General features: G+C 37.3%; 1 protein-coding gene across 1 annotated transcript in view; it reads left to right on the top strand.

Moving 5' to 3' along the window:
• Window positions 1-24,284, top strand: part of RFX4 (regulatory factor X4) — a 52,102-nt gene that overhangs the window by 16,393 nt on the left and 11,425 nt on the right. The window contains exons 8-13 of the mRNA XM_019615312.1: window positions 2,024-2,118; window positions 3,516-3,633; window positions 10,157-10,276; window positions 11,193-11,354; window positions 18,197-18,359; window positions 23,532-23,670. Of these exons, the coding sequence (XP_019470857.1) occupies window positions 2,024-2,118; window positions 3,516-3,633; window positions 10,157-10,276; window positions 11,193-11,354; window positions 18,197-18,359; window positions 23,532-23,670 (797 nt within the window). The remainder of the gene's footprint in view (window positions 1-2,023; window positions 2,119-3,515; window positions 3,634-10,156; window positions 10,277-11,192; window positions 11,355-18,196; window positions 18,360-23,531; window positions 23,671-24,284) is intronic.

Genomic DNA, 24,284 nt, shown 5'->3' with positions numbered 1-24,284 from the left:
TAAATACAAACTTAAGTATCATCAAGTCAAATGGAATTTTCTTGAATGCAGATGGATTTGAACACACATTTTTCCATATTGTCGGTCCATATATTTCAATAAGCAAAAACATAAGCTCACAGACATGGTAATCCAATATACACATTCAACAGGTAGTAGGATTCCACAGGGATGTCAAATACATAGAAAGCTTATTCTAAATCTTAGAACTTTTTCCTTCATCACTGATGTATGTTCTACTTGGCCAAAGAGCATCTCATAGGTTACACTTTCTATGACTCGTCACATGCAATTTAAGGCCTGCTTGCACGTTCTTGGCATTAAGAACCAAGAAAGTACAATTTTCAGCTACTATCTCTCAGTGAAAAAAAAAAAAAAGAAGAAGAAGAATAACAAAAAAAGTGAATAAGTCTGTACGTTAGAGAGTTGCACTAAAGTTAGAGAGAAACACTAAAATCATTGGGTAGATGAGAAGCTATTTCTTGCTTTCTCAGGTACAGTTGCTGTCTTTGACCTGGTTTCTTCTTTATTCCCATTGTTTTCAGATCCCATATTTTTAACAGTCAGTAAATACTAAGCAATTACTTTTCTCAAATAGCTGATGGTACATGGTTGCAATGCTCCACAGTTGCAGTGCTCCTGCATTGCCAAAGCAGGCAACTGATTTGTTTTCCTACTGTTGCTCCCCTCTTTGCACAGCATGTGAATAATTGCATCTAGTGGCAGTTTCTGTCCAGCCAAATACTCAGATAAGAAGACAACATTTGGATTTCTCTGAGATCTTATCCTGAATAAAGAGAGGCTGCCCATTCAGTAAAACAACGAAACAAGATAAAGGCAGCCCAAACATCATTATTTCCCTTCTTCTATGACTAAAGTTTCTGATCATCCCGCCTTTGCAAGTGTAAGTTAAACAAAGTTTTAATCAGGTGGAGTGCAAAAGCTTTTCTGCTTATCTTGCTGATTCATCATGGGATGCTCTTGCTCCATTTAGACCAATGAGCTCCTTCTTTGCTTTAATCTCAGACTGTCTCTCTGGCTCACTTCTCCAGCTATCACCTTTAAACTTTGTCTCCTCCACCTTCCCCACTATCTGCTTCCTATGGTGGGAAATTCTTCCCTCTTGTTATTTGCAGTTAAGCATAAATGGAAATGCATAGCACATTGAGATCATCCTGTGACACAGCAGGTAGAAAATATCTTTCTTCTTGATTTACTGGGCCTTTTATTTTAGCTGGGTTGAAGAACAGTTTCTTAAAGTGTCACAGCTCATGATTCTTTGCCTTTTAGTCATTGATTCTCATTAATAAACGGGAGACTTGCAGTTTTAAGAGCTGCAGTTTAATTATTTGATTGTTTTTTATTTTCTGTACTAAAGTATGAATTCACTAAGTTGGGAAAGGTTAAAAAGTATTTGTGTTGCTTTTTGAAACTCTTCTTCAGAGCATTTGTACATTGGTAGTAATTTGTTTTGAAGTAGAAGTTTATGGAACTTCTTTGTGTGTGTCTGGCATTGCAAATAGATGATTTGCAGCAGCTAAATGATGTTTTTGCAACTAAAGCATTATACAGATGAGAGCACTATCAACAATACTCATCTACGTGATGCTTAAAGATTCTTTATGCGTTTCTAAATCAATTTCATGCATGACCTTTTTTCATCACTAGGGTCAAGGCCTAGCTTCATACTCTTCGTAGCAAACACCATAAATGTTTCATTTCCGGGCACCACAGACAGCCGAAGGTTAAATCAAAAGAAGAACTTTAAATAATAGGTCCTGATTTGCTCACACCTAAATGCCATTTCCAATGACTATCATTTGCAGAAGAAGCAAGATGGAGACCAGGAAAAATTACTGGGTCAGCACCAAGGAAGTTATATTTGTTATGGACAAGCAATCTATTATTAAAAAAAACATAGCAAGTTGGTCATGTTATTGGCAGCTTTTTCTATTTTGTTTCTATTTTGCTCTGAATGGAATTCAAGCACTGAAGTGGGCTGTTTTTTTGCTTTATCTGCCAGTGTATCAGGAGTTTGATCACCTTCTGGAGGAGCAGTCCCCCATTGAGTCATACATTGAGTGGCTGGATTCCATGGTGGACAGATGTGTTGTAAAGGTTGGTAAAGAATAAGGACTTGAGTCACCGATGAGCTTTTTGAGCTCTGTTCAGGTCATAGATCATTAGCAAAAACAGAAAAAGAGAAAGTGAAGCGGTGTAGTAAGCAGAAGTAAAGCAGCAGCAGATAAAATGTCACCAGCTTTCATGCACACTATGACAACTGCTCACATTCAGAATTCCGGTTCACTCTGCTCTTGTCTGCCCAACTCAAAAAATATTTAAGAATGGAACAGGGCTAAGATTTTCAGTCAAATCAATATTTCAAAAGTATGGAGAGATGAGTTGTTCTAACTATGTAGTGCAAGTGAAAATGATTATCTGGTTTGTCCTTTTAGGATTTTAATAAGAGAGATATTTAGGCCAGCTAATTCATTTATATGCACTCAAATGTGAAGAGAAATGTCTGTGTTACAAATTTATACTGTATTTTCAGTTGATTTCAGATAATCAGGGCTTGCACTTTATTTTGACTGGATGCAAAAATATACTAAAAAATCTTTAAAGAATATTTTCAAAAATGATCATGCTTCATCGTTATATTAAGTAGAGTATGTAACTATATTATGAACAAAATAACTTCTGTCATCAACTGTGTTTTGTATTAGGATGTTCTTTTGCAATTTCAACTCTTCATTCCAGATTTCATTTTTAGAGATAGTAAGTAAAAACACATGTGCTAATATGCTGCCTTTCTCTCTGATGAAAAAAAATTGATACAAAAAACCTACAGGCACTTCCCCAGATTACTTTAAATATATTGATTGCTTTGGAGTACTCTTCTTGGATTATTAAACTGCAATTTTAAATGCAGACCATAGTTTTCATGAAGAATTTCAAGACGGAGTTTCATTAGGTAATAGAATGAACCTAATTTGTTAACCAACATATGACCCTGTCAAATAAGTTTCATGGAGTTGATGCCTGAAGTGTTTTTTCTGGGGAGTATTTTTGCTAGTAAAATGTCTATTCATATTCACAACAATAAAAACATGAAGGAACAAAAACTCTAATTGAAGTACTAATATACATTTTCAGCATAGGTCAAGCACTCTTGATTACACATTGTCTCTTTGTCTAGGAATGATCATGTAAGTGATTAGGTTAAAATGAAGACTGGGGCTTTTTTGGCAGTTCTTTTCTCATTTATAAAGGAAAAGTCACTCTTAGACTTGAATGGTACTTCTGCTTTTCTCTTTCCAGTGTTTGTATATAGTTGCAAGTTGGCTTTCTGTGTATGGCTTTTTTTTTTAATTTTTAGTGTTTATTTTCATGTGAGATTAATGGTAAGTAGTTTTTCAGTTTTAAAAATGGAAGCTAGATATATATATCACTCATCTGTATCAGATGGTGGAAATGAAAATTTCTCCATGTTAGATGTGTCTGTTTTCTTGCAGGTAGCTGCCAAGAGACCAGGCTCTTTGAAGAAAGTTGCTCAGCAGTTCCTCCTGATGTGGTCCTGTTTTGGCACTCGAGTGATTCGGGACATGACTTTGCACAGTGCACCCAGCTTTGGTACTTTCATTTTGTTGTATTAATTGCATCACACAGACCAAAAAAGACTACATGGCTGGTAGTTTTCATGACCAGGGCTCCTCTACAAAAAAAAAAAAAAAAAAAAAAAAGAAAAAGAGAGTCAAGGCTGCTAACTCATATGGATGTTTTCCTTCAAGATCTAACCAGAGGAGTGGAAAACATTGTTATTTCTGTTAGTTGTAGCCAGAGTTATCAGTCACAGGTCAGCTGGAGGAGTCAATCATTGGAGCATTTCCTAATGCACTTCTGTGCAGTCAGCCAGATTACCTAAACTGCTGTGACCATGTTATGCTAAGACAAGTGATTTCGTGCCCAAGCAGAGAAAAAGCTTGTCAGTGAGCCATTTTGCTAGCTGTGCTTTTAAAGGACGTAGCTTTTTAATCTAGACTTTGCAGAGTGGACCTATTTGTGTCCTATACATATTGCCTTCCATTCTACCAGAACACAATCAGGATAGAAGGGTGATTTCTATCTACTAAACAAGATGTTGGTAAGTAGTGAAAGTGCATGCTGTTTTTCCACGTGGTTTCAAAAGGAGATTTGCCTTGAATCCTGGGATAGAAACAGCATCAGTTATAAAATCAGTTTAAGATCAGTGATTGAAAATGGACTGTTGTGTTATGAGTGTGAACATTTGCGGTTATTTGCAAGTAGAGTTTGAATTAGGGATATTTGTTGTATGTGCATATTTGCCAGGATGTATTCATAGAAGATTAATAATGAGTGAGCTTATAAAGGCAGTGTATTGAACAACTGCAAAGTTTTCTGCCATGTGTGATTTAAGTATTTTCTGCCATTAGATGACATTCAGATGACATCAGAAATAGGAATTCAGAGTAGAATTTATAATTTAATATGAAACTTCTTTCATCAGCTTTTCCCTTGTAAAGGATTTTTCCAGCAGCTATTTGTGAGTCACTATTAGACATCAGGTTAGTGAACATTCCCAAGATGATCACAGTTTCCATCTTCTAGATTCTGTTTTCAGCACCAGTATCCTGATCATATCTATTTTGAACCTTCTCTAGGACTCATTTTCTCCTTGAGTTATTGCAGCTTTTCTTTTGTTGTGGGCTGATACTGCTTAACACAGTATACATTCCCACAGTATTAAAAAATCCCTTTGTATGAAGGAATGCTGAATTTTGTGCTCCAGCACTTTGTGTTGCCACACATCTTTCTGTGTACATAAACCCAAACCTGTGAAATACACCAGCAGCCAGCAAATGAAGAGAACACCTTATATTGGTTGTCTGTTGTTGTCTGGAAGTGATTCTCAGCTGTGATTAGTAATAGAAACATTTATGAACTTGCTATGTTTCAAGAAAATGTGAAGATTGACAATTATTCACTTGTTCAAGTTTGGGACCCATGACACTATAACATATTAGATCTGCCAAAATAACTTACCTGCTCTCCTTCTTATAAATTTGGGTCTTGAATTTCTCATTTATGAGAACTTTAACCACTCAGTCTTATCATTTGTTTATTTTTGTCTTTATAACTCAGTGCGTGTAACTTCATAGAAACTCATGATTCTCTTTTATATAGATGCACATCTTCTAACACGAATTTGATATTTTATATATAACTGCAGTCAGGAAAAAGACAGTCATAAATGATGTGGTTTTCATGGGTGGTCTGTGTTATGTGGTGCTGAGGAACATGGTCAGTGGGCATGGTGGTGATGGGTCAACAGTTGGGCTTGATGATTTTAGTGGCCTTTTCCAACCTTGATGATTCTGCGATTCTATAATTTTTATTTAGAACTAGACCAATAACAGCTTTTAATTTGGTAGCAAAAACAGGATTTAAAAAAAAAATCATTAATTCTTTTGCATCTGCCATCTTTCACTGCTTAGGCCAGTTACCTGCCTCAGGAGAGTTAGATTTCTAGCGAAAGGACAAGAGGAGTTGCCCACTGGAAGGATTTTCTCATCTTTTCTATTGAAATTGTTTTACTTACGTACAAACCACTTAAAAATTTGTTGAACCACAGTGGTCTGCAGCCTGCTAGCTGGAATTCTCTTCTGGGGGTGAGATGGCAAGCATTGGCCAGTCCCAGTTCCAACCCTTACTTGAAGTGGGACCTGCTCAGATCCAGCTCCAGTAGAGGAAGGAGGAGCTCTGAGCCTTTGGGTTTTCAGGGAGGAAACCAGACCTAAATCATACCTTCATCCTATCAGGGAAAAGCCTGGGCTATTCCTACCTTATTTCTTCAAAAATGAACCAAACATTATTTAGCTGCAGACACAAAATTATAATAATTTGTACTAATGCTGTTAAACTTTCACAGCAGTGCCATTTGACACATTTTTCATGGCTTAGAATCAAGCAAATTCCAAGAGGAAAAGAAATGCCTGAATGTTGAAAGCTAAAAGCCAGTAACTCTTCTGTGCTTAATAAAGTTCCTTCTAGCCTTTCACAATAGCATCCACATTTAGGTGAGAAACAAAGACGTTGGCACACTCTTAAAGATTTATATTTGTATACCTTTGCTCTTAACTTAGATAAAAAGTTTTGCATTTTTATGTTATTATAAATTTACTAGATTTACCATTTTACTACATAAGTTTCAGTGGACTGCTTTTTGCTTATTTTTTCCACTCAGATGTTCATGGTATTATTCAGATAAAAAAGAGGGAGGTGTAAAATCAAGTGTTAGGTGTTGATGTCTTTATATATGCAGGAACTATATTTCTGTCTGTGAAATAGATAATACAGAAATTTAATTAGAGAAAGTTGCAGTGTCTGGTACTGGACTGGCAAGCAGAGAGATTTGATTCTGCAAAGCTTTTAAGTGTGGTGACATGGGCAGGTTGAAACAATCCTTGCCAAGATAAAGCTCCTATCTTTCCCTCTCCCTTTATCTCCCTCTCGGCTTCCCTCCCTCCTTCCTGTCTATGCATATCAAAGGCACAGTTGGTGGTGATGTTTGGGTAATGCATCCAGTGTATTAACATAACTAATTAGTAATAGAAGCTCCATGTGCCATGATTTTTTCCAAATCTCGACATCTCACTGTTGGGTTTTTTTTGCTACTTACACATAATTGCCATATCTCATAATAGCAGATGATATTTACTGTATGTTAGCTGAGTAATCATTGCCATGATTTCAGTTAACTCAAACTGAAAATCACAGCCAAATATTATTTATTATTATAATTGCAGTCTCTTGAATAACATCTTCCCTCTTCCTAAAGCAGCATAAGGTTTACCAGCCACAGCTGGATCCTTTTCACTGCTTAAAGATATACTTGAAAGAGCTAAACAGTTTAATGTGAAAAACAGTAGCTTGCAAACACAGAATAAATTACTGTACATTGTGCTGAATAACTATTCACTGTGTTGCTGAAATACATGCCCTGATACTGGTTTCAGTCTGTAGCTTACATTACATTTGAATCATTTGAAAATGTAAAAATATTGCATTCATTCAGTATCAACAACTTGTTTGTCTGGTGTCTTTCACGCAAATTCTGGGCTCCAAAAGTCTATACAGAGTTTAAAAATACACAGTGGGAGAAATAATAGAGGAGGAAGAGAGAAATTCAAAAGAATGGCAAGGGTGCTGGGATGTTTTTAAATGCTGCATTCAGTATTGCCAACCCCAAGTCTTCAAAACAGAGCATTAGACCCCCCAAAAACAAAGACTATTTTTTTAAATAGCAAATCTTGCATTCTTGTCATTTGCCTGCTAGCATTTGAATGCTTAGGGTTCGCACTTGCAAACGTTTTGATGAAACTTTGAGCAACTTTCTTTTGATTTTTTATTTAAATGAAAGTGAGTGAAGAGTTTGGTGACAAACTCCAAAATACCCTGAGACTTTTGCCACCACAGGAGGTTTCGCAGCACTGAGGCCTGATTTTCTTCTCTTGGAAAATCTCACTAGCAGGAGCTGTGCTGAAATCAGTAAGACTTGGATCTTCTTAATAATCCGGTTTTTCACTGGAGGAGCTCTGGATCAGTAGCAAGGTGATCAATCAGGTCCACTGTCTTCATACTACTGCTGTGTTACATAGGGTTTTATTCAACAAGACTTTTAATTCAAAAGATCTCTAAAACAGAACTTCTGAAGTAATTAGGTGAGGATCTCCAGCATTTATCCTTGCAAGGCTGGGGAAACATGCTACCATTTTGACTTGCATAGATGTGGAAACAAAAAAACTGAATGCTTCAGGTTCAAGAAGAGCCAAAGATTTCCTTCTCTAGCGAAGGTGTTGCAGTCATGTATGCCTTTTTTCTCTGCTGCATTGCCCAGGAACAAAAAGGCTCAGGTTCTCCCCGTGTGTGCGCTCTGCTTGTATCAGTGATGGCAGAAGCCATGGAGGCGTAGAGTAAGAGAAAGAAACACAAAGACCATCAGGTCACAAAGGAAAAGAATGCGCCTCAGAGTTGCTTTGAAAGCTGAATTGCCAGCTAGAACTGTATAAGGATATAGGGCCTTTCAAACCACTTCTTCTGCCTTCAACACTATATTTTAGTGCAAAAGCTGGACTAGAGGTACTTATGCTTCATCATGCTAAAATCTAGTGTCCCAAGATAAAGCTAACTTTCCAAAAAACAAATCAATCATTATGATACTTAATTGAATTTGAAATTTGTTGCATCTTTTTTTTTTCCATAGAAGTATTTTCCTCAATATGTGTTAATGGAATTTCAAAAAGAACACATCTGGATGATCAGGTGCTTTTTTTTTTTTGACTGGTGGTAACTGATCTCTGTTTCTCAGCTTGTGATTTTTCTCCGGATTAAATCACAGGCTGCTGGAGCAGCTGCTAATTTAAGCCGGCTGCATTTGCATGTGTTAGAGTTATCTGACCACTACCATGAGCATGTTTTAAATACTCCATACAAGTCTAAATATACCTAGGAGCTTTTCAAAAAAGTATTCTGTGATCAGGCCTTGTCTGCAGCTATTACAGGTATTGTATGTCGTGGAGTCTACTGCATAAACTGACCAAACCCCATCTAGATACTTGTCAGTCTTCCTCTCAAAATGAATGTGATTCCCTTCAGGAGGAAACTACACAGTATCCCAATCCTCATGCTTTGATTCTTTAATTTTCTGTTGAAATGCATATCTATGGTCTCTTCTAACACATCTATTTTTGTGGATATGCATGCTCTGGGGCAAACGTTTCTTCACCACCCCTGACAACTATTTTTCTTTATACGTTATGGAAAGCAATTCCTTTCCCTTCCGTAAAATGAAGCCAGACAAGTATTTTTAGTAATTTAAAATCTATTGTCCATTTCCCACATCCTCTTGGTAATCTCCATACCAGTTTAAGCTTGTACAGATTTTTCTTGAACACTGTTGACTAGATTTACGTGCAATATTCCAAGTGAGCTTTCACCAGTGCCTTGTGCAATAATATTAATACTTCCATTTCCACAGAGGCATGTAACTACGTTCATTGCCAACTGCATTCAGAGGTTTGTCAACTAATTTATCCTCAGCTCTGTCATTTGTAATTGAGGAACTTAAAGATTAAGGTTTTATATAGATCCCTAAGGATAGAACTTCTTACAGTGTGCTAAAAATAATTTATTTCTATTACTCTAGTCCATAGCATCTCTCAGTAGTTCCTCCTAACAACATTAACAAGTTGTCCATCTGTACTCAACTCTCACTTGAGGATTTGTGGCAGAGCACTAACAACATAATCTCTTTTTACTATTAATTTTCAAGTCGTTCTTTGACTCCATCCCAACATTTTGTTTTGTCTGTACTTTTTAGTACCTTTTTTTCACATTCCTGTCATGGCAGTTAAGAAAGAGTATCACAGAAGAGATAATAGCACAGAAAACAGGCCAAATTTTATACTGTTGATATGATTCAAAGTGTAATTAGGTAAAGATAATGTGGTAGGAAAAGTAAGAGGAAGCAAAGCTGAGGCAAAAGTATTTCCTTTAAGATATGTAGAATTGCTGGTGATGTCTCTGTGTCTGACAGATAACGTGTGCCTCATCCAGCCCAGGCAATGCACGGGAGGTATACCACCAGGAGATCTGGAAGGCAGTTTCTACCTTTCTATGGATTAATCTCTCATTTCATTGTCCACACAGGTGCTTCAGTTTTGTTTGTTTGTTTTTTTTTACCAGAACATCACTAAGGCAGTCAATTTAGGAATATACTTCTGACAGAAATTTGTATCTGTTACCATAGATAATTTCACTTGCAGTGTAACTGTCTAAACTGTTCAATTCTAATGCAGGAAAAGAAAACTCGATATCAAATCCCAGATCTCAGGTAGGCAGCCTCTTTAACCACAACAATTGGTTGTATATGCCTGTGTAAGTGCAGGAGTGGACAGTATGCTGGTCCCTAGATTTACCTTGACCTCTTTTACCTTGAGTAACAGGCGTACTGCAGTGGTAGTGCTATATTGAGGCAGTTCTACTCAGTGCCTTTTGTGTTGAATCCCCTAATCACTGGTTTAATGAGTGTATTGAGACAGTCAATGGCTTTTCTGTTTGTTCATTTTATTACCAGGGTCTTTTCACCTTATTCACTTGATGTTTGATGACTACGTATTGTACCTGCTAGAATCACTCCATTGTCAAGAGAGAGCTAATGAGCTAATGAGGGCAATGAAAGGAGAAGGAAGCACAGGTGAGTTTGTTCTTTTATTCATCATTTGTTGTTTTACTCCACTGGATTCACTGTTTTCTTTATCCTCACCTAACCTTGTGCGTCCTATGTAGGAGTGAGTGCAGTGCTGTTTTTTGTTCCATCATGATTTGAAATCTGTCATTTGCCAAGAGGCCTCCTGGAGTTAATGCATTCTGAAAGAGACCTGCTTCATGGTCTGACTCTAGATGTCTGAAATACTATTCCTGAGCACAAACTCGGTTTTTCAAATAGAGAACCTTTTTTACCTCAGTTGATCTGTGTAAATGCACCTTTGCATTTCAGTGGGCCCAGTCCTGATTCTCTCTCACTCTAGTTTCACACTAAATAAATTCATACCACTGGGTTTGTACCAACCTAAATAAAAGGGAGAGACTGAAGAATTGACCAAGTAAATTAAAAAAAAAAAAAAAGGCTGGAATTTCTGATGCATTTTAATTCTGATTGTTTGTACAGAAGCAAATTCCTAGTCCCGTTCTACTTTGCATTGACTTGACAGAACAGAAGCAAACAGAGACTGCCATTAGTCTCTCTGCTCAGGGATGCTCCTGATCCACACGGATCTTCCTTTCTTGCATCTTCCATTAATTTTGGAAAGTTAAATCACTTTGTCACCATATCTTACAGGAATAAATCCCTACACTGTCTATGCACATATTTCTTACATGTACATCAGGAAGAATAGCACTTTCCTATAAGAGATCTTATTAAAATAAACTCACGCTGGTAATACTGAATCTTATTGAAGTGCTTCTTTCAAAGATTTGTACGAGTCCTGCTATGGATCTCGTGAACTATGCAAAGAACATAACTGCTCACATAGTATTTTTTTAGTTTCTCAGTGTCCCTTGACTTCACTTTCAATCATTTGTTCTGTGATTTTTCTCTCATTCCGCAGCAGAAATACGAGAAGAAATTATCCTGAGCGAACCAGCTCCTCCAACTCCCTCCCCAGTGCCGTTCTCCCCAGCTAAATCTGCCACCTCAGTGGAAGTGCCCTCTGCCCCCTCACCTGTCAGCAACCAGTCTCCAGAGTACGGTGGCATAGCAGCTACAACAGGTAGGCGGGTTTCTGGCAGCTGGATCTGCTTGAAGATGGCTTTTGCATTCAATCACCCGAAATGGAACTTGAGTGCAATATATGCCTGTTTTTGAGAGATGCTAAGCCTTCTCAAGCAGAAAGAATGTTTAAACTATTGGTTATACTTTCTTATATCCGAATATTGTGTGCAGCTTAACAGGAAATGGATCTGATGTTTGGAGTCCAGAGCCCTAACAGAAGTCCTCAGATCAGAATCTATTCTGTTGCTGAGGCCTTCAAGAGAACAGGCCTGTTGCTGTATTTCCAAATGGTTTTTAAATCAGTTAAATTTACCATATTTCTGGCAATGTCATGAAATCTTTTGTGAACACTTTTAAGCATGTTCAATGACATTAATGGGAATCAATCTCTATGAAAAGTGTTATATACCTCAAGGAAATATGCAAGTTGTTTTAAGGCTGGCTGAGGCTTTCAACATCTTAATTAATAATTAATACCCACTGCATACCCAGTGGGAAAAATGAGAATTGGATATCTTTTGACATATTTGAGACCCAAACATGCTTAAATATCTGCACAAGTTTCTCTTGGACATGTTTTTACACATTACTGGTAACTTTCAACATTAGAAATTAGGAATTGAAGGTCTGAATACTGTTTTCAGTTACATTCTCTGTTTTCAGAGCTCATGAGCTTGTTGCATTGTGGTGGGCCCACAGATAGAAAAATCAGTTCTTTAAGTTATTCAGTTTGTGGGTAGACTACCAGAAAACAGTGAAAAAAGTGATGTACCCACCTGGTTTGTTGATTGGTTTGTATTAATGGGCAACCATCCTGTGTACCCTAACATAAAACTCAGTTGTTACCTGTTGGACATGGAGAAGATGGTCCACCTGTTGTATGATCTAAAGGCTGTGTTTTCTTAATTCATGAAAATCAGAAAGGCAGAAATGTGAATGACTTTCAGAAGACATTCTAGGCAGTAAAATACCAGCTTTGCTGCTCCTTGGTGCAATGGGTATATAATCAGAATGTGAAAGCTATCACTTGTGATGCACTAGAAAACTTACAAAACCTTCTTGAAAGAATGTCAGAAAGTGATGATTTACCACACTGGAGAATTTGGCAGCTGCCAAATGAGTAATAAATCCTTCTGACAAATGTTTTCCTTGTTTTCAAAGGCACCACAGGGAAGCACAGTGCATAGTTGTGGTTAAAGGCAATTTAAGAACTACTATCCCTACATTGAAACTTAAGGTTTTCTCATTGTTGGAGACTATACTGCATTTAGGAGGGAAACAGAATGATATCACCCCCAGAACAGTTAGACAATAAAGCAGTATGATCCCTAAACATGTTAGGTGAGCAAGTCTGCTTTGGATTCAGGCAATGCTGGAGGTGGTGTATATGTTTGAGTCTTGAAATGTCGATTTTGTGAGTAACTTGGTCTGTACACATAATGGTCCTATAAGAACACTGTGATATTGTATTCAGAAATTACATGGATGGGATGCAGAAATTACATGTAAGATTACAGCCTTAGAAGTAAAAGACTGAAAAGTTGGGAACCATGTGCTCTCCAGTGGCATTGATAGGAGTGGAAAGTTGACGGATGTTTTTGCTTAGGCTACAGAGACCATAACTCTATATGGTTATCTTAACTATTAACCCAAAGTTTATTCTATGTTTAAACAATAGCCTATATGTCATGCGTATGAGCATCCACCTTCCATGCCTTATGTAGCCTCAGATCCAGGCAGGCCTAGGAACTGCATGAACTTTATGTATCCCTCCTGAATCCCATCAGTAATCATAGAGTAGAATCAGAGAATGGACTCACACAGACATTACAAATGTAATTCCTTTCTGTTTTCATGTTGTATCTTGTTTTTTTATAGTTCTATTTTATTCTCTTTCTCTCTCTCTCTTTTGTTTGCCCTGGCAAAGCCAAGGTCTGCTGATGTGAAGTTTGAAGCCAGAAAAAGAATTACTTGGATACAATGGTTGAAGGACCTACTGCCATAATACAGACAGTAGAACTTGATATAATTATTCCCATAGCAGAACTTCTTAGGCAAGAAAGCTATTTCTAATCATTTTAGCTCTGTTTTTTCTAGCTTCTTATTTTTCAGGTTGTTCAGAAAGCTTCAGACGAATTGGATTTTATTCTTACAATCTTGTGCAGTCTAACCTTTTTGCCAGTATGAAAGTCATTTTTGCCTAGAACAAGCCAAATTTGTCAATTCAAGCAGCCATCTGGTTAAGATTAAATACAAGTATATGGATATTTCCCAGACCTAATTTGGACAATTAGCAATACCTTCATTTCCCATATGGATTATGTAGATGAACTGATCACCTTTTCAGTTTGCTAACCATTGCACAGTGGAATTCACATAAGGTAATGCAGCCATGTTTCAACCACTGAAAATTGCTGTAATTTAAAATTGCAGTGCTGAAGATGTAATTTTAATATATATATAATCAAAATGTTACATATACAGATTTTTTGGAACTAGTATATAGAATATTTTGGGACAGGAAGTTCTGGTCTGGAGAAACATGTTTAAAGGACATGCTATTGATTTTCTTAAATGTCTTTCATGGGGTAAATATAAAACTCTGAAAATGCTTTGTACATGTTGAGAACTGGTCCCATTGGCTACCACTAGCTTTACTTCCCTGATTTAAAGTACCATTAACTTTTTTTTTCCTTATGACATTAGCAATAAAAGTTAACTATTAAACTTGTATTTTAACCTTTTTGCCTTCACTCAATGGTCAGCATAAGAGACAGCAAACTAAACTTTGCCATTACATGGCACTAAGCAAAATAAAGGTAAATTATATATATAGCATTCTGTGTTAGAACATCTGGCATGGCTTAACTAGCATTTTATTTAAAACTTTGGGTTAAGTTACTAGACATTTAAAATGATAATTAGTCTCTATCCTTTCTAAATCACAAAGGCCAGATTAATGATTATTCAAACTGCAGCAATATTGTCATAAAAATGATAGCTATATGGCTGACTGTGCTATTCTCTCTCAAAGCCCCTTTGAAAGCTGTGATTACTCATTTGCTAATGCAATGTTATTTGGACAGCCTGAAATGAATTTTGAATTGTAGCTACTTTCTAACACATTAGTAAACTGATGTATGCAGTTTACTGTTTAGTTTCATGAAATACATGTCTGAAATAAGTCTTCATGTTATCAATTGTCATTTTGGGTAGCTGTTTTCCAGGTCTGCGCTAGATACTTATGTTTGGGGATCTGCCCAAATTTCAGGAGATAACTTGCACAGAGCTATCAGCTCTCATATTTCTGTTTGAGTACAATGACACTGTGTTTCTGCAAAGTTCCAGCTCCTGAACTCAAGCAAATATATGAGAACATCTAGAGTAAGAGTTTAATTCTAACAACTGCAGAGTGTAAAACTCAGCTTCCAATTTCAACAGGCAGTTCTCTCCTTCCCAATGTTTTGTTGTTGTTGTTTTCTATATTAAGAATTCTTTGTTTTGTGGAGGCAGAATGGAGGTCTAACTCATGATTGTTGATTACTTGGGATTGACATCAGTGCTTGCTATCGGATGTAATACACAGTGCAGTGAGTACCTTGCTTGTACCTGGGTGATCATTTACTTCAGCATACAGCAAATAATAAAATGCAGCATAATGAAGCAAATTTTGGTTCTTTTGGCACTGGTATACACGAATGCATCACTGACAACAGGCCATAGTCAATGTTAGCAGTCCCGTTTATACCTGATTCTCGAAGATATCACATGGTCTATTAGTTAATATCCTCAAAATCAAATTTATCTTTAAAAGAAAAAAGAAAAATTAGTGATAATAAATGAACTTCCATATTTTAATCAAACTCTGAATGTTCAGAACAAAAAACAGAACAAAACGTTGCTCAACCACTATTGTTTTTCCTTATTTCAAAATATGGTTCATTTGGGTTCAGTCATATCTAAAAGAGACTTCACCTCCTGGAGTTCAGTTCTGTGGCCAGCTGAGGAAATCAACTGTATAGGCCTGGGACATAGATGGGTGTTAGAAAGCTAACTAGGAAAATCTGTGACTACTCCCATTCCTTCTTATATACCCACCACAATGTTGGCAGTATTCTGATCGACCTCATATGTAACTATACACAAAATCTCAAAACCTATTGCTATCTTCTGTCCTCTTCCTCTTTGTGACTAGGTCACTCTGAAAACAGTGCGGAAACAGTGAAGGAAAACTCCATTTTCCTTCTGAAGATTAAGAGAATCAAGGCAACAGTAGATTTCCAACACTATCCTGAGAAGATTATTTGAACAGCTTTCTGTTACTATGTAAATCCAGGGTAAAACTCAGCATATATTCACTTCTAATTCACAACCTCCAAAAGAAAATGGGTATTTGTGTTCAAGAGGCATCGGATGAGGTGCTATGAGATATGGTTTAGTAGCTTAGTGGGTAGTAATGGTGATAGGGGAACGGTTGGAATATATGATCTTGTAGGTCCTTTCCAACCTTGTGATTCTATGATTGTTTCCTACAACAGCTGTGTCAAGTACTATCTGGGACAAATTGTGGTAGGGATAATTTTAAAAAGATATTCACAACTCTTCCAGTGCGAGACCTATTCCTTGTTTCTGTATTGTCTGGACAGGCACAATCTATGTTACACTCTAAACACTGAGTTTAGAATTGAACAGTGATAGCTTCCAATTAGACTTGAATGCCAAGAGCAGCCACATCCTTTCATCCAAGGAGCAGACTGTCCACAGGGAGTACAAGAAACAACTTGTCCTGAACTGACTCATTTTCTTCAGATTGAGATAAGATCACTAGAATTTTTCACAATAGCTGTGGCCAAACAAATTAACTATACGTGGTACAATGTGGAGGATCTTTTGGCCATGTTACAGCTTCTTGTTAGGACTAGGAAGGTCATGAGTTCTTTGACTCAGAGGGCGATCTGAAGTAATATTTTTGTTTTGTGACAAATTTAAAAAGAGAGGACAGAACAATATTTTTACCTAAAAGTAAGTATTTGGTTTTCTTTTGATTATCTTTTTTTTTCTTCTTTTCTTGCTTTTTCTCTTTTTTTTTTCCTTTCTTTTCCTTTTTCCTGTGTGTGTGTTTGTTTTTTAATTTTCAGCTTAGTCCTGTTTTGAAACTGTTTCAAATTTTATTTTGGACAATAACACTAAGAAAATATGTTGACCTTTTGAAATTGAAACATTTCACTAAAATTATCCATAGACAAGTTGTTGAAATTTTCAAATTAGTTTTTCTTTTGTTTTCAAATGAAACTATTTTGTGACTGTAGAAATAGCTTTGACTGCTTCCTCTTAAGCTATATTTTCTAGTAAAGGCAGACTTCCTTAAACACTTTTCCTCAGCTCAAAGAACCATGATTGCTGATGGCCAAAGTAGCACTGATGTGCTATCTCTGTTCAGACCTCTTTAGTCTCAAGGATCTCAATCGTACTTAATGGGGGGAGGTGAAAGTCTGAAAAGTCAAAAATCACTGACAGACAATGCAGATGTGAAAATAGACCTAGCAAATATATCCTTGGCCATAACACATACATGGATGTCTCTAATGTAACAGCCCCAGTTCACATCTTGCCTTATGAAGCTCAGAATGTCTGTGGTGAGACTCAGAATTAAGTATTTTCCACTGCAAAAAATTATTTGTCTGATTTTGCTAAATAAAATCACATACACCTGAAGAAGATTGTACACACCTGAGATAGTTTTTTCATTCCCTAAAATCGTGGAGTGAACACGGACCTGGGTGATACATTTCCCTCTTGGAATTAGGCCCTTTCATACTACAGGAAGTTCCAGAATCCACAGTGAATAAACAAGTCACCTCCTGCAATTCCTTTTAGCTAGTGAAAAAGAGTCAAGAGTGCCTGGACACCCTGAACTAGTGTTCGGATTGGGTTAAATTCAGTGTTCTGGTCCTCATTTGCAGAGTAATCTCAGCCAGTATGGTCATGACCTCCAGCAAGAGCTGTGTTATACTGGAACAATGGATCTGTCAGCCTCCTGAGTGAGAAGGGTGTGTGTGAAGGACAAAGGTTTTTCAGCAGCTGGCTAGTGAGTCTGGAGCTCTTGCCTGGAAGGGATCAGGATGATTAAAAAACTCAGCACCTTCCAAGCAAAATGGAAAATCCACTTCTTCGCTTTGGTCCTCCCAAACGTGAAAAAAAATAAATCAGTCAGTCCCAGTCCCAGTCAGAAGAAACATTACTGTCAGGAAGAAAATGGCTACGCCATATCCATATAATTTTTATAATTTGGAGATCTACCACTGTGCTACGAAGGCAGGTACCAGTTAGATGGATTTGGAGAAAAACTGCAAAAGTGTTCAAGAAGTTTTCTTGTGTAACACTCATCTTCTTCCAGTCCTTCATTGTTCTAGTTGTACATTCTGTTTCTCTCCAGGCCTGATCAGATGTGAGCTAAACAGGCCAGCAGCTCATTGCATGTGAGAGGGACCTCCAGGAGTTGGTGCATCATGTTTATGAAATGCTAGCACCGCTGTTCCTCTATTGCTAAGTCTTAACTGAGTTTTTCTGAGCTGATAGTCTCAAGTTATAATACCACCCTCAAAGTTCACAGTTTGAAATGCTCCAGATATGTCTCTTACCTCTGGATATTTGTGCACTCCAGCTGATAATTTCTGCTTTTATTTATGCGTCAGACATGACTGTTTTGTTCACTTTGCTGGATGCTATTTTCAATATTGGTGCTTAATAGTTTACTTTTCAGTGGCTGTTTCAAAGCATAACACCTCTACGAACTAGCCTGTCTAATCTGCCTTACTTAAATGTTTGTTTGTCTGGTAGGGGCTATGCAATCCTATACGTGGTCACTCACCTACACAGTGACAACAGCTGCTGGGTCTCCAGCTGAAAATTCCCAACAGCTGCCCTGCATGAGAAGTCCACATGTACCATCATCATCTGTCACACATCGGATACCTGTTTATCCCCACAGAGAAGAACATGGGTGAGTGTCTTGTCTGTTTTGTGTGGTTTTCGGGTTGAACCTAAGCTTATGTTTTTTTTGAAAATGCAGTGAAATCCGTTTCTTGATGTAGTAAGTCCGTACTGCAAAGATACTGGTATCATTATTCTTTGGCTGTTGTTTTTACTGTATGGTTATTAAGGATTGGATTTATCATCTTACCAAATCCTTTCTAGACTTCAAAACTCAGTAGGCCTAGTGAACACTTGATAAAAGGGAAGGCTTAGGTAGCTTTCTTCCTATCTCTGATTCCTTCTTTTGCATGCCATGTTTTATCTCAAAGGCTATACATGTCCAAAGAACTAACCTCCCATACCATGTCTCAGAGATGACTCTCCTCTTCTGCTCAGTACATCTGAGACTACATCTGGAGCATTAGATCCAGTTCTCAGCTCCCCTCTATTCTCATTTAGAAAACAGATACGGATTCTTCTCAGTGGTATCCAGTGGCAGCACAAGAGGCAATGGGCACAAACTGAAATAGAAGAAATTCTGTTTAAACTTAAAAAAAATACAACAAAAAACTTGTTTCACTTCAAGTGTGATCAAACAGTGGAACAAGTCATATGAAGAGACTAAGGAGTCTCCATCCTTGCTGATGTTCAGAACTCACATGCGTACAGTCCTTGGCTGTGCAGACTTGTGCAGAGAGCATACTCTACACAATCTCCAGGGGTCCCTTCTGACCTCAGTGATTAGAAGATTCTATGACAGCTGTTAGGCCTGCAAATAAAAAAATTCTAGCTAAAGTATGGAAAAATAGCCACATTTTCAACATAATATCCTAATCTCATCTCCATCACCAAAATTTGCTCAAAGCACACAATTAAACTAGTTACTACAGAAATTTCTTTAATGTTATTTGATCTTGGTAAACTTAAGAAAATCAGATAAAGTCTCTGCTCTTTTCACAACACTTCTGTCACTTGAGTGAAAGTGTAACTCATAGATGTCCATAAATAAAGATAAACAATCAGAAATTAATCAGTTTAAAAGTACCTTGGGAATACAGCAAGTTTAGCAAGAGCCCAGATGCTGACATAAAACAAGAAGTTCAGAAAATGTCACTGATTTTCTCAGTCTGATTGCATACTCACTATATTTGCAGAAGTGCAGAAGTGTGGAAGATTGCATAGTGTTTGTAAGGATAGTAGTAGATCAATTTGAATGCTGTCTTCTTCTCTCATGGATGTAAGAAGGTTTGGATTTATGTCTGAATGTCAGTGCTATTACCCCTCCTAGAAAAACCCTGGATATTGAGCAATGTGATTGCTTGGTGGAATTGGAAATAGAGTAGCAGGGAGGTTTGGGAGCTAACAGGATACAAGAATTGGAAGAGACCATGGAACAGAAGTGAATATAGCTATAAATCCACGTATACACATCAGAATTCATTGTTACTAAAGAAACCTCTTGCCTCTGGAAGATGATTTGGGGAAACAGTTTTATCTGAGTGAATTAGCTTTTCTGAAAGGAACAAAGACATCTGTTATGTGACTTCTTTTGGCATTTGGTTTTATATGGGACATGTGTGTAGAAAAAATTTGGTGATTTTAGTGGTATCAGAACGTTTCAGTGATATCTGCCTGCTCATCTGGAACTGAACTTGTAAGCATAGCAGTAAGACCTCTTTGTCAATCAATGCTCATGTGGCATCTATCACAAAGATTTCCTGATCTTATTCACTCTCTATATAGTAGTACTATGAAGTTTTTCCGAATCATTACATTGATACATCAGTTTTTATGCTTCAAGTCTAATGCAACATGCTAGTAGAACCATGTTTCTGTATAAATGTCTGCACAGAAATCCATTAATGACCTTGCCCACGGTGTTTTGAAGCCCAAGATTCAAGTTCTTTTAGAAAATACTGATTGAAAGAGAGCTTGTTTAAAGAACCATATCTTCAGATATGAGGAGAAAAAGATAAGAATACAGGAGACCTTATATGCAAGATTCAAACAGTTGGCTGCCCTGGAAAGAAGCAGAGAGAGATCAAAGTCTGCACTGAGATTTCAAGGTTTTTGGAGAACAAACAAATAGAGTGAACAGCTGTTCACTCAAAGGCTGAGCCTCACACCCATGCAGAGAGGCAGGCAGAGAGCATAAGCTGTATGCTGACCACTTCCCTGTTGCAAGTGAATTTCACAGAAAATGCAGATTCTTAACCACCCAGCATACCTGAGAATATTCCAACAGCCATTCCACTGGGGTTACTTCCAATTTTGCACACTAAAGATCATCTCCTCTGTGAAATATAAAGCCTCCAGAGCATCTTGAGATAGAAAGAGAATACCTAAAAGATCAGAGCAATTCATACAGAGGTATTCCTCAAAGTGAAGATGTTTTAAGAACTGAGGACTTGGAACAATGTAAAGCCCTCCTAGCTCCCAAGAAAGATAAATACAGACTGCTGAACTGATTTATACAAATATTTTTTTCTGTGTTTTTGGCTGGTTATAGAGGATATAATATAAAATCAATGATCAAAACTTCTCCCTGCAAAATAAATGCAAATAATTAAGCCAACTGCATATTAACAGCCAAGAAGAAAGGGCTAAATGATCTCTTCTCCTTTATTTAAAAACAAACAAACAAAAACTTACAGCAACCAATACTAGTGTAGATTTGTGGAACTGAAGAAAAGCACAATTTTCATAACCACTGTAACTCATTCCAGTAAATCTTCAGTGGTACTCTCCACAGTATATGATATCTGGACAGTAAACAGATCTATAGTATTAATAGAAAAAAAAATCTTCACACCTAGTTGGAATGTTCCTTGTTCTGTTTTGTGTCCATTGCTTCTTACCCCATGACTGTACACCTTCTAGATGAGTCTGGCTCAATCTGCACTGTACCCTCCTGATAGATAGTTGAAGATCATTCCTTTGCCTCTCTTTTTAAGACTGGGTAAACCAAGTTCTCTTCTTGTAAATAATGTGCTCCAGTCCCCTATCTGTTTTGATGGCTTCCACTAGTCTCACTTCAATGTGTCATGTCCTTTTCATAGCTGAGAAACTAAAACAGGACTCAGTACTTCCGATAAGGTCCCTTAAGTGCTAAACACAAGGGAATAATCATTTTTAGACCTGCTGTTTATGCTCCTGCTAATACAGTAAGGTAGTTAGTTGGTCCTCTTCGTTGCCAAGGCACAGTGGTGATTCATGTTCAACTTTTTGGCTACTAGAACTTGCAGGCAATTTTCAGTAAAGCCAATTTCTTTCTAAATGGTCCTAACCTACACCACTGCAGGAGTAATGCAGGATATTCCAGTATTCCCTGTATTGTACAAATGATCAACTAAATATTTTTTCATGGATCATATTCATATCTGCTAAACTCTACAGTTGCTGCCACTTTCTATCTGGACTTCCGCTAAGACACCCCATCTTCTGAGTTTCTGAGTTTCCACTACTCAGTGACCACTGATGAAGTTCAGAAGTGACTGTATGAGGTGGTACTTGGCAGAATTTTTTTATTATTAATTTCCAGGCACACTTTCTTCTGAGAGAGATGCAGGGTTTCTTAGCCAAGTACTCTCAGATAGGCAGGAAAATACCACTACTGAAGGAGTATATTAATCTCCTCACATCCTTCAGCACTGCCTCCTGAAGTTGAATAGAGAAAGAAAAAGATTCCTAAACCAAAAATAGAGGATAGCAATTAAGATAAGAAATATTATCACTCCAAATTCAAGTGAATTAAAGTGTGTATTTTAGCAAAAAAAAAAACAATGAGTTTTGAATGAAGAAGACAAGGTCAGTATCTTCCAGACTTGGCTTTAGATGGGAATCCAAGGGCCCTCTAGACTATAGGAGAGACCAGCTGGATGAATCTCCTCTTGAACCAGAGAAAGCTGCACTGTGAAATGTCAGGCATATGAGACTGCCAAAAATATCTGTTGTGGATTTTGCTTCCCAGTCAATTGTGTTGAAGGAATTAACACACAAGATGTCTGCCTACTGTTATATGGAACAGCTCCATGACACAGTCATTTCTCTCTGTCCCAGCTCTCCACAGAGAGCCTATCAAAATCCTACCTTATGAACATTTGCTTGTCTGAGTTAGATTATGGAAACCACTCTTGTATACAGCTAAACACAAGTGAATATAAGAGTGAGAGCTAAATATTCAACAGTAAATACAGACACAGGAGCTTATGTCTAGAAAATATTTTTAGAGAGGGCATTCAGCTCTCATTGTGAAGCCTTTTGGTTTGCCTGGTCTAAAACTTGACATGGTACCCGTAGAACACCATTATAAAATCAAAAGAATAACAAAGGTGTTTAAACTTTACCCAATGTAACAATGACATTGAACTTTACAGGAAAAAAAAAGCCGAAATCCATGCAAATAACTTTCTTCTATCTCCCACAACGACTTGGCTGCCCCTTTTTTTGTTGTTGTTTATTGCCATTTCATTTTGATCTAGAATATGTTTTAAGGGCCTTTAAACTTCTGTGCTGAATTTGTATCAGATGTTCACATGGCTACACAAAGATGTAGAGGATGCAGAAAATGTAAATTCATCTTCTGCTAATGAACGATGCACATAATGGTGATCTACAAGCACTGACCTTGCAGTTTCTTATAGCTAAGTAAATTGCTCTCTCCTTTACCCTGGGCTGTTCCAAGACGAGTATTTGAAATGATAAAAGTGGGCAGGTTCTCCAACCTCAAATGCATCCTGTCCTCTAGTCAGCTGCACTAAAGCTGTTTGTTATATGCTTCAGATGCAAATGAACACATCTCTCTCCTTCCCCAAGAAAAGGAACTTGGGGCTGCAGTGCAAAGAGATGGCTGAACTCCACAGTGCAGTTCCTTAAGTCAAATATTACCACACGAGCTCAGAAACATGGCAGTGGGATAATAATAAAAGGGAGAAAGTGCACAAATGAGCCTGCAGCGTAAAACTTGTCACAGAAACATCCTGACTCTCAATTTGCTGTTGTATTGAACACCTTGCTAAGTGGCAGCTGCTTCCCAGCTGATCTCAGAAATACACACACACACACGTATATGTAAAGGTTATTTTAGAAATCATTCTGGTATGACAAAAAAGTGCTACTGCATGTCACATGGAAGTTACAGAATTATTAGTGGGAATATAAAGATTATACCTACTAAATAGTGTTTTTAATTGAATTTTAGATACACAGGAAGTTACAACTACGGTAGCTACAGCAATCAGCACCCCCATCCAATGCAGAGTCAATATCCATCTTTACCACATGATACTGCTATTTCTGGACCACTTCATTACTCCACTTACCACAGAAGCTCTTCACAGGTAAGTTGGAATAATTTCTTGAAAATGCCTGTTACAACATTTTAAGTAAAGTCGTACTTGTAAATTTCTTATCAGCATACAAGCTCTTTGAATTATTTCTAGTCATTGATAATCACTTTTTTTGTTTGTTTCTTTTCTTGGCATCTTTTCATTCTGGTGGAGATTCTTTTATCAGAAATAATTTTGACTTATGAACTTAGAGTACTAAACTCCAAAATCAAGCAGTCTGTATCATATGAAGTGCTTATGTGTTAAGGAGTATCTGAAACCAACAGCTAATATAATTAATTGTCTGTTTCTTAGGCATTGTGAACAGGAAGTGATTCCTAACAATAAAAGTGTTTTAATACGATTGAAAGAAGATACAGAGACCACAGTGAATTCTTCTGGTGTCTCCGCTCTTGAGAATAAATATGGTTAGGAGTTTGCAAAAAAACTGTGAGCTCTGTATATAGTTTGAATAACTTTGGGGCACCATTCCAAAGAGGTTCTATCTAATGTGTGTGCTTTGGTCTCCTACCATAAGCTAAGGAATTAAGTCAGTAATTATTTCAGTTCACAAAACAGCCAGTGGGAAACAGCATATAATAAGCATGAAGATGATACTTGGCAGC

This window comes from Meleagris gallopavo, chromosome 1 (genome assembly GCF_000146605.3).
Source record: "Meleagris gallopavo isolate NT-WF06-2002-E0010 breed Aviagen turkey brand Nicholas breeding stock chromosome 1, Turkey_5.1, whole genome shotgun sequence".
NCBI lineage: Eukaryota > Metazoa > Chordata > Aves > Galliformes > Phasianidae > Meleagris > Meleagris gallopavo.
The sequence above is the reverse complement of the archived record's forward strand: the minus strand, read 5'-3'. Positions and strand labels throughout refer to the sequence as shown.